The sequence below is a fragment of the Zeus faber genome, assembly GCF_960531495.2.
Source record: "Zeus faber genome assembly, chromosome: 9".
Lineage (NCBI taxonomy): Eukaryota > Metazoa > Chordata > Actinopteri > Zeiformes > Zeidae > Zeus > Zeus faber.
In genome coordinates, this window is record NC_137197.1 from 19,518,616 (window position 1) to 19,530,087 (window position 11,472).

The 11,472-nt window shown below is 44.9% G+C and overlaps 1 protein-coding gene across 1 annotated transcript; it reads right to left on the reverse strand.

The window, feature by feature from the left end:
- Positions 1-836: 836 nt before the first annotated feature.
- Positions 837-10,555, reverse strand: c18h3orf33 (c18h3orf33 homolog (H. sapiens); the record flags this gene model as incomplete). Its single annotated transcript, XM_080006679.1, has 5 exons — positions 837-1,091; positions 2,658-2,818; positions 7,705-7,858; positions 10,130-10,189; positions 10,316-10,555. 5 exons carry the CDS (start codon positions 10,553-10,555, stop codon positions 837-839), a joined length of 870 nt encoding a protein of 289 aa, XP_079862805.1.
- Between the last annotated feature and the right edge of the window lie 917 nt (positions 10,556-11,472).

Sequence of the window (11,472 nt, forward strand, 5' to 3'; positions counted from 1 at the left end):
GTCTCATTACATCAAAAGGGGCAGACAGACAGATTGTTGTAGTGGTATCAATGTGAGGACCTATGTTCCTGGTGCACTTTTACAGCAAAATATAGTCAATTCGGAGACCGGTCCTCACAAGTAACACACACACACACACACACACACACACACACACACACACACACACACGGGCCCCATGGGGTTTGCGGGTGGCTAATGAGGAGTTCAGGCCTTGACGGGCTTTGTCTCTCAGATTTGAGGGGTTCCTATAGCAACGGGGATCTCAGAGAAGGGGCTGGTGCACCTCCCTCATTTCCAATACCATTTAAATAACCAATAAACCCCCACCCCCCCACCCACCCACCCCCTTTAGTGGGACAGAGGCATTATGGGACGTTGCTCGACAGGGTAAGGTGGACATGAGACAATCAATATATTTCATATTTAGTTATTTAATGGGATTGATCAAATGGCACTGAGGCACAGGGGAGGGGCACCAAGACTGAAAATGGAGGAAAAAAGTTAAATTGAGTGGAATGACACAAAAAGCAGATTTGTTTTTTCCATTATCCCTTTAATTAAAATGTCTTTGTGGGACGAGGGATGATCGCTGTCTGATGATGATGAATACATTTTGGCTTAATAATAAGCCTTTTTTAAATAAAACAAAAATCCATGGATCCCTCTCATTAGAAAGTATGATTGTGCGTTAGTCCCGGTAATAGAAAAAAGGGATTTTCTGCCCGTTCTGTCCACTCTGGACGGGGGGGGGGGGGCGAGGTCGTCACATTTTTGAAAAAGTTCTGCTAACTCCCAAGCCGTGAGGGCCGTGTGTTGACGGTAATTTGAAGCGCTTATTGAGAGGATCCAGTCTTCCTGAAGAGTCCCTTGACGGCTCTGAACAGCGCGTCTGAGGCTCTGTTCCACCAGCCGTCCTCCCTCCACAGCCCCCTGCCCTTCCTCTCGGCTCTGACCTCGGCCCGGAGCAGCCTTTTGTGCAGACGCCAGTGGAGACGCGAGTCGTGGGAGAGTCCGGAGACGGGCATGGTGCGCGCCAGCCCGAGCCGCAGCACCTCATCGTTCACACAGCGGCTCAGCATCGCCCCCCGCTGGAGAGAGAGGCAAGGAGCAAATTGAGAAATTGTCATTTCTAAACGATATATTACACATAACACTCAATGCAACGTTTGCATTTTTTGATCAGTATTGTTAACGGCAAACATATTACAATGAAATTCGTATCTCAAATAAATAGTAACAAAAAAATGTCAAATAAAGAAAAAGTAATAATCACCTTTATTTTTTTAGCATCTTTAATACACAACATGCAGCTGTGTTTTATATTAATAAAAGGGAATATAATAAGAAGAATAAGAATAAGAATAAGAAATATAGACACAGAAATACACGGGAACAAGTTTGGTCATGTTAGGTATGTATTACAGGTTTCGGAGGTTCCCAAATCTGCTCTCTGTGATATCTGCAGGGAGTCTGGAGCAGACTTAGGGACTCTGTCCTACCGCGGATTCTTTCTTTAATCGCTCTCCTTTTGCGGGGATGGAGGCCGTGCCCGGCTCGGGTTGGGAGTAAGGCGGATTTAAGTTGTGCTGCGTGCTGCCCAGCCAGAGGAAGCACCGGCGCTCCTGCTGTACGGTGGCTGTCTGTGTCGCATGGTTGTTTCTCTGCTCTGTACATTCGGCTGTCCATGTCACATGTTTGAAGTGACGTATTTTCGGAAATTTACGAAAGTAATCAAACTAACGTAATTTGAGTGGTGACTTATTTCCTTGGATTTCTGTGAGTAATTACCATATCCTGGATTCTATTTTTCCGATGCCTTGCTGGATCTTGAACGCATCACTTACTAACACAATCAAGTGGACTCAACTCAACATGGTCTTACATGGTTATTATTTTCACTCATTTCTGCTCCGTATGTGGATCGATTTAGATGAAAGTTGGACCACAAGATGTTTGTGACATACCTGGTTAAATGAAACGTGAACCGTGTTCGTTACTTCTGCCGTTGTTCTGTTTCAGATGGTTCTACCCTGCCAAATTCAGAGACTTTTTCCAGAGCAATGACATCCAGCCCTGAGGGCTGGATGTCAGAGCCACACCCTGCACATATTTGACAATTGGATGATAATGTTACAAAGCGCCAACCTCCAGAAACTCAACCCACCTCCACCACCCTAGCCCACCCGCTAAGCCAAAATTCGGCTATTTCTGGTAAATTTGCAACGGTGTTTCACTAATTCCTGCTCCATATCAATATAGATTGATATGGATCAAACTTAGACCACTTAATGTCTGAACCACCCTTAATCCAACAACACCTCATTTATATCTGTTGGTTATCTGTCTGACTCTCAGCCAGAAAAATACCAAGGAGAAATATAATAACAAAAATCCGAACAAAAGCAACTTGAACTATTCCGAGCAATTCTCAAATAGCGTCCTCCAAATAGTTTAGGGCCATTTTCAATCGATACAGGTCTGTTGGTTTTCAGCGTTTGAAATACATCTTTAAACATATCTTCAATTTCATCCTTTCACCTGCACCCTACCTGTATGATGGCCTGTGGGGTGAAAATATCTTGAATCTTTATATAATTTAATCGCCACCACTTTCCCATCGTATCACTGTCAGCTTTTTAAACGATCCGTCTGACCTTTCTGTAGGACACCAAGCAGTGCAGAGCGTCCTCCTCTCGGCTGATCAGCTTCATCCAGACGCCCTGAGCCGGTTCCAGCCGCTCCTGGAGCCACGTCGTCCCCTCTGCCGTCAGCTCTACGCCCGCCAGGCGCACGGGCAGCGGCGACGCACGCACACCTGCAGCGGACACACCCCAAAAACACGCACCCAGGAATAAATACACAACACAACAGATGATCTGTGGAGATGAATCTTCAAACTCTTAACTCTTCTTAAAAAATCTCAGCCTTAAAAAGAGACCAATAGTGTACCACAACATATAACACGTAGGGGTACAACACTACATTATTATTATTAACGTATATCATTTTAAAATTCTAGTTGTCTATAGTTATATAAGGCTCGATACGACATTTCAATTTGTAATCCATATTGTTAACTTAAGACTTTCGGCTCCTTTTCAGCATCTTGAACAAGAATGAACACAAGCTTTGAAATGACTTAACATAATAATAATCATAATAAATACATGTTAGTTTTGATTAGTACTTTAATTTATTTTTTCTGTTAATCTACAATTGGAAAATTCAGTTTAATAGATAATTTGTCTATATTGAAATGCAGATAACATTTATAGAACTTTAACATGAATTGGCATTTGAATTATTTTGGAAGAGTTTGTCAATATTTAACACCTCCTGCCTTTTCATTTAAGTCTGCTACGTTTAGCTGTAGGAAACTGCATAAACACAAAGTTTCTTTAATTCAACTGTCTATCTTTGACTTTAAACCAAACCTTGTCATTGTTATAACTCACCTTGTTGTGTGTGGAAGTACATGACATTTGGTCTCGCTCTCGTAAGCAAAATAATGGGCGATAATTACGTCATAATTATCGCCCATTCATTTGCTTTATTTGCTGTGTCAGCGATGACATTTGATTTAGTCGGTTTTTCACCAATTTCTGCTCCGTAAGTGGATCAATTTGGATTCAACACGAACCATGACATGTTCTTCCCGGTTCTACCGAGACGTTAACCATGTTTGCAACTTCTGCCGTTGTTCTGCTCCAGAGAGTTTTAGCCCGAAACTTTTTGAGGAAAACAATGAACAATCACAGTATGTATTGGACAGTTGTTGTTTTTTGGAGGGTACCACACAAAGAAAAAAGATTTTATATTATAATATACCTAAAAGATTTTTACACATATTCAGAGAAATGGACAATTGACTAAACTCAATACAGAATGCATATTATTTCATATTCAGAACAACTATTTCAACCTTAATATCAAATAGAACTTAATCGTTGTTCCCATATTGGACTGTATAGGATATTAGTGAATAAAATATTACTATTAAATCTGAATGAGGGCCCCATCCAGTATGCCGACTTGATGCTGAATCAGTGAATCGCATTTTTCACAAAAAGACACATGAATCACTTTGTTCAACAGCCTCCCTCAAATACAGGCGGTCAAACGGGACAAAGACCTATAACTGAATAGAGGAGACACTATCCATTGGACTCCGCCCAAAACTGTGTGTGCTGATGGAGCAATCACTTAAAGTAGAGACTCCTTGTTTTAATGGAATAGTGATCGACCCGATGAAATAATAATAATAATAATAATAATAATAATTGAATAACAAAACTGGCTTAGGGTGCCTAACAGGCTTACGGGGCAATCTTTCTTCTTGCGAAATGACTAAACAAATAAGCCTTTAAATGAAAGTAAACCACAGCTACACCAGAAGGATATGCACTGACTGACACTGATATGAACTTGTTCAATTGACAGCAGCAGGGTTGAATATCTTGTTAAATATCTTAACGGGTAAATAACAAATAAGGTCCTCAACGGGGTGTGAAAACAATATTGAGATAAATGCATATAGATTTTTTATTTTATAAAAAAATATATATTTTGTTTATCCACCTATGCCTATTGAGACTTAGTTTGTTTGATTTTTGACACAATCTCTTAATGTGCGATTCCACCGTAAATAAAGCCTTGTTGGCCTCTCACCGGTCTAAGGCACGGTTTGACATTTAGACTTTTAAGCCACAAACCTCCCAAAATAAATGAACACGATTCAAGATTCAAGATTCAAGATTTTTTATTTGTCACATACATATACATACTTCCATACATATATGCAGTGAAATGTAATGCAACGCACCCGGTGATAGCACACAATATGTCCTAGGAAAAAATAAAAAATAAAATAAAATAAAAAGTAGAAAATTCCTTTCTAATAGACCGACTAACTGACTCCTAAAACGTAATACAGTAAGTGGAATACTTATAGAATAAGATAAAAATATAAAGAATAAAATACAATAAAAATAAATTGAAAGGAATATGGAATATGCCTATGTATATACAGATATGTGCATTTAAAGTGGCATGTGAATTAAAGTGGCATGTGAATGTGAATAGAGGGCGTAGTGTTTGGGATAATACAGCACAGTATACAACAGTACGGCGCAGCAATACGGCATCACGAACAACCCTGAACAGTGATACAGTATGCGGTACAGTATGCTACATACAGTACAGTAGGTAGTGGAGCCTAGTGTATGGCTCAGTTAGGACCCCTGGTGAGGTCAGCGTTGACAGTTCTGATGGCGTGCGGGAAAAAACTCCGTCTCAGTCTCTCTGTTCTCGCTGTGTGACTGCGGAGGCGCTTGCCTGACCGCAGCAGCTGAAACAGTCCGTTGTTGGGGTGATGAGGATCCTTCATGATCCTACGGGCTCTGCTACTACACCTCCTGGTGTATAACTCCTGCAAGGGGGGGAGGGTAGTTCCAGTGGTACGTTCAGCTGAACGCACCACCCTCTGCAGGGCCCGCCTGTCCTGGGCAGTACAGTTCCCAAACCAGGCAGTGATGTTGCCTGTCAGGATGCTCTCCACTGCTCCAGAGTAGAAGGACTTGAGGATCCTCCCGAGACCCGGAATTTCCTCAGCTGCCTGAGGTGGTAGAGACGCTGCCTCGCCTTTCTCACCAGAGTGTCTGTGTGAACAGTCCATGTTAAGTCCTCTGTGATGTGGACTCCCAGATATCTGAAGCTGCTCACCCTATCGACAGAAGTCCCATTAATCCACAAGGGCGCGTGCGTCCTCGATTGTGATCCTCGCCTAAAGTCCACAATCAGCTCCTTGGTTTTGCTGACGTTCAGGTGGAGGCTGTTGTCCTGGCACCAGAGTGACAGGTCAGCCACCTCCTCGCGGTAGGCCATCTCATCGCAGTCGGTGATCAGGCCCACGACCACGGTGTCGTCAGCAAACTTGATGATGGTGTTGGAGCTGGACCTGGCCACACAGTCGTGTGTGTACAGGGAGTACAGTAGGGGGCTGAGGACGCAGCCCTGGGGGGATCCTGTGTTCAGGGTGAGGGAGCTTGACATGTACTTCCCCACCTTGACCACCTGGGGGCGGCCTGTGAGGAAGTCCAGGATCCAGGTGCACAGCGGACCATTCAATCCTAGCTCCATCAGCTTGACAGCCAGTCTGGTGGGAACTATGGTGTTGAAAGCTGAACTATAATCAATGAACAGCATTCTCACATAGGCCCCCTTCTGGCCATCCAGGTGCGTGAGCGTGGTGTGCAGTACCTGGGAGACCGCGTCATCCGTGGATCTGTTCTGCCGGTACGCGAACTGCAACGGGTCCAAGGTGCGGGGGAGGGAGGCGCAGATGTAATCCTTAATCAGCCTCTCGAAACACTTCATGACCACCGAGGTGAGGGCCACCGGACGGTAGTCATTCAGGCAGGTTGGAGAGGCGATCTTCGGGACAGGAACGACGGTGGACCTCTTGAAGCAGGATGGGACCACTGATTCAGCCAGGGAGATGTTGAATATTGTGGTGAACACCGGAGCTAGCTGGTTAGCACAGGTCTTCAGTACTCGCCCAGATATGCCATCTGGGCCCGCAGCTTTCCTGGTGTTCACCCGCATCAAAGCCCTCCTGACCTCGTGCACGGACACTGAGAGTGCGCGCTCGTCCCCAGTGGTGTAACTCCAATTAGCCGGCGAGCTAGCGGTGCTGCTGCTGCACGAGATGTATTTAAAGTGGTTTCAAATTGATGGTAGAGATTTTTTTCTATTTTTCATGCATCTTCATATCCAGTTTATTTTGATGATAATGGATTAAACACACAAAAACCAAAAGAGCATCGTATGTCTTTCTTAAAAACAAATGATGGAAAACGTTGCCAGTAAGTGCCATGGCGGCTCCATTCAACCACAGAGACTGGTGCCGTGGGATTAGGTGACTTTTCCTTCATATTTGGAAAGGGGTGACGTTAAAATAATAGAGCTGTGAAAAAGGCTGAAGAAAGAACTTAGCCAAATTCTGAACCATTTTGGGGAGCAGTTGTGACTCAGACATTTACATTTCCATTAATTACAACATCATTTTATAAAGATGTGTCAGTGTATTTTATGACTTTAGAGACCTTTATAAAGATTTTTCCCAACTTTTTCTCCATTGATACATTTGTAGATCACGGTCAAAAAGTTCATCATGCTTTTTCTATAGAGGTCTTCATTTAGGGTGTCTGCAGGTATCAGAGAGTTAAAAGTAATACTTTTCAGACAAAATGTCTCTCAATTATTAAGTTGAGCTTTAGGGTTTTATCATAAGATCAAAAATGTTGACTCTGATGCAGAAGAATTTGTGACAATCAGATCAAATGTTATGTTTTACGCTGATATTAAGACCTCATATATATTATTTAGGCCTAATATTTTGTAAAAACTTAATTTAAGATATTTCAAAGGAGCTGTTAATCCTATAATAGTTGCATTATAGGAGGAATGCAGACTGCCGTTTCTATTCAAGGATTTTTTGGGAGAATAAAATAATTCCTTTGATACTACTACCATCCCCTTAAGCACCATTTCCCTTCCTGGGATTTTTGTTTTTGTTTCCAATAATCAAAATGAAGCTGAAGAAGACCTCCAGCAGGAACGTTTGGGGGAAAGGCCACTGTACGTATAGGCTACTCTTCAACATAAAGTCTTGGGGCTTTTTGATGCTCAGGGTTCCCTTACGCTTGGAGAAGAGCGGGCTGACGATGGGGATGTGGATGGGGACGTGCTCCACTTCCAGTCCCTTCTCTGTGATGCTGTGGATTTTCCCGCGGAGGCTGACGTTGCTCTCGATAAACCGGGCCGGGATCTCTGACACCGCTCCAAATTTGGTGAGCTATAAAGAGGCAGAGTGAAGGAGGAAATATTTACTGTATACATGTATTATAACTCTACATTTTAAACTGCATATAATCTTCCTCATTGCACTCATGCCACAGTCATCCATGTTCCTCCAGTCTTCATTTTACCTCATGTTGCATATGTATACACAGATCAGCCACAACATTAAAATCATCACTAATATCCACTAATATTATGTAGCTCCCTCTTGTGCCGCCAAAACAGCTGTGACCCGTGGAGGCATGGACTCCACAAGACCTCTGAAGGTGTTCTGTGGTATCTGGCACCAAGACGTTAGCAGCAGATCCTTTAAGTCCCGGAAGTTGTGAGGTGGGGCCCCCATGGATCAGGCTTGTTGTTCCAGCACATCCCACAGATGCTTCATCGGATCGGACCCTAACCCCGACCATCCACATGATGGAGAAGAAAATCTGATTCATCGGACCAGGCCACCTTCTTCCATCGCTCCATGGTCCAGTTCTGATGCTCACGTGTCCATTGTAGGTGCTTTTGGTGGTGGACAGGGGTCAGCATGGACACTCTGACTGGTCTGCAGCTACACAGCCCCATACGCAGCAAGCTGTGATGCACTGTGTGCTCTGACACCTTTCTATCAAAGCAGCATTAACTTTTTCAGCAATTTGTTCTACAGTAGCTCTACTGTGGGATCGGACCAGACGGGCTGGACTTCGCTCCCCACGCGCATCAATGAGCCTTGGGCGCCCCTGACCCTGTCGCTGGGTTACCGAGTTGTCGCCGGGTTGTCCTTCCTTGGAACACTTTTAGTCGGTACTAACCACTGCATACCCGGAACACCCCACAAGACCTGTGTAAATGGGTGTTCTGGCCCAGGGCCAGGGAATGAGCGAGGGGAGGCAGGTGAATGCAAAACAGCGCCGGTTGGCATGTATTTAGAACAGTTTTTAAACAAAAATGTGGCTCGTGGGCCAAAGTGAAAACCATACGCTCGCTGGTAAACAGGGGGAGAGTCCGGAACGCCTGCACTTATGCGCGCTGCAGCCATATCATGTCCGGTCTGCTGCGCTTAGCGCTCGCGTTGCCGGGTCTGATCGCATGTCCCGAAAACCCACCGCTCTCAAAAAAAAACTAAACAAAACCTAAATGACTTCCTGTCCTGGGATCGGACAAATCAGCAAAGCACCTCCATTGATTCACCCAATCCCCAGCAGCTGAGCGGCACTGGGAAGGGAGCCTGCACCGCCTGTCTGCAGCGGCGGCTGGACCACGCCCCCTTGGCCCGCCACAACCTGCCATTTTGGAGATGCTCTGACCCAGTCGTCTAGCCATCACAATTTCGTCCTTGTCAAAGTGGCTCGGATCCTTACGCTTGCCCATTTTTCCTGCTTCCAACACATCAACTTCAAGAACTGACTGTTCACTTGCTGCCTGATATATCCCACCCCTTGACAGGTGCCACTGATGATCCATGTTATTCACTTCACCTGTCACTGGTTTAAATGTTGTGGATGATCGGTGTTATTGTATATATAAATTATTTTACTCAGCTGTTAGATATATATATATAAATATGGGTATAGTTTATTATACTTTTTATAGCATTCTTGTTTGAATATTTGTATTTTATGCCTATTGTTTTTATTTGTCTTGTATTTTTAACTATTTTCTTCCATCATATTTTTATTATTTCTTTGTTTTTTACACTGTTGGGGCTGGCTCTATTTAGAAGAATTCCCTAACCGGCAATATCTGCTCCCATGCTGTTTTGTTATGCAAATATGACAATGATCGCTAAAAGGACAATAACTGTGACGTAAAAAACAAAACTGGCTGGCTAAGAAGCAAGCAAGTGAATTTGAGCCGTTGAGACGTCAACACCTTCTGAAGGACCTGCAGACACCCGCAAACTTGAGTTAAAGACGCAGTTTGGTGGCGGGAAATTCCTTCACATGTGAACAGGAAGGAACCTTCTCATGGACATTTGGACTTTGGAGTCACTGACTGGATTTTCAGGGCAGCTTATCCATTTATTTATCACTTTATTTATTTGTCTGTCTGTGTGTATGACTGTGTGTGTGTGTGTGTGTCTGTCTGCCTGTCTGTCTGTGTGTCTGCCTGTATCTGTCTGTCTGTCTGTCTGTGTGTGTGTGTGTGTGTGTGTGTGTCTGTGTGTGTCTGTCTGTCTGTGTGTCTGTTTGCCTGTGTGTGTGTCTGTCTCTCTGCCTGTCTGCCTGTCTGTCTGTCTACCTGCTTGACATGTCTGTCTGTCTCTAATTAGAGGCCTCACCAGTCTGATGCTCCTGGCTGTGACCAGCACCCCAGCCAGAGCCAGCCCTGCACTGATGCTCTGCAGGAGGTAAAACACACACACACACACACACACACACACACACACACACACACACACACACAGTCAGTGTGCATGTCCTGAACGCTCTATTTTGCTGCATTTCAAACAAATAAACGTCCATACCCGCACAAGCCTCAGGTTGTCATCGACCAGTTGTGATAGGAGCGACACGACGTTGTGAGACAGGTTCTCCCCTCCCGCGTCCACCCCGACGCTGTGGGACGGTCCCTTCCCTCCCGCGTCCGCCCCGGCGTCGCGAGGTGGGTCCCCCTCTCCCGCGTCCGCCCCGGCGTCGCGGGACGGGTCCCCCTCTCCCGCGTCCACTCCGCTCCGCTTCCCTGTTTCACACGCAGCTACCGGCATGTTGATGACGTCATACAGTGGGAGGGACTAGGACGAATAATAAATAAACACTGAAGAACGTCTTTGCGGATGTGTCGCCACCCTGTGGCCGGGTGTGGAGTGACGCGTGAGACCGTGCGACGCTCCGCCGCTGGATGTTTTATTTACGTCGTGTGTGTTCCACGGTGTGTGTGTGTGTGTGTGTGTGTGTGTGTGTGTGTGTGTGTGTTGCACTGCTGCAGCACAGGCATTGTGCAGGTGACCAAAAAAAAAAGATATAGCGTGGTAAATTGGGTGCGGTGGGTTGGGGGTGGAAGGGCGGATGGGGTGGAGGCTCCAGGAATGCAGAATATTTTAGGAAGCTCGACATGGCCCCCGGGGGGGTCCGCATATCTGCACTGATCTACCGTCCACCGCGTTAAAACGCTGTTCACATAGCGCGTCGGATTCTCGGCCCATTTGGATAAAGAGATTGAATGAATGAAGGAAAAAGGAGGGGCAGGGAAACAGGTCTATACGTCATAATGCTATATCCCCAAAAAGTGAATTTATTATGGAAAATTTGGGAATTCTACAATAAAGCTAAAAATGAACTACAAACAATAAACCTCGCCTCTGTATCAACAATTCACACTCAAAGCAGGGAAGTGTGTATTTGCATACATACAGTAAATATAAAATACAATCAATACATTCAATTCCAATTAAATTAAAGGTCAATATTGATACAAGATTTATCATTCAGACGCTACGAATTTTTTTTCTTTTCTTTTTTTTTTTTTTTGCCAAAGAATCGGGAGGCGACAGGTGAGGATTTTATGGTGTCGGGGGTCGTGACGTCACTGATCAGCACTAACCACGCCCCCCTTTGCGGCGAACCGGCCAATGGGAGGCGGCGAACAGGTGAGGTGTGAGGGCGGGGATCGTATGGGGCGCTT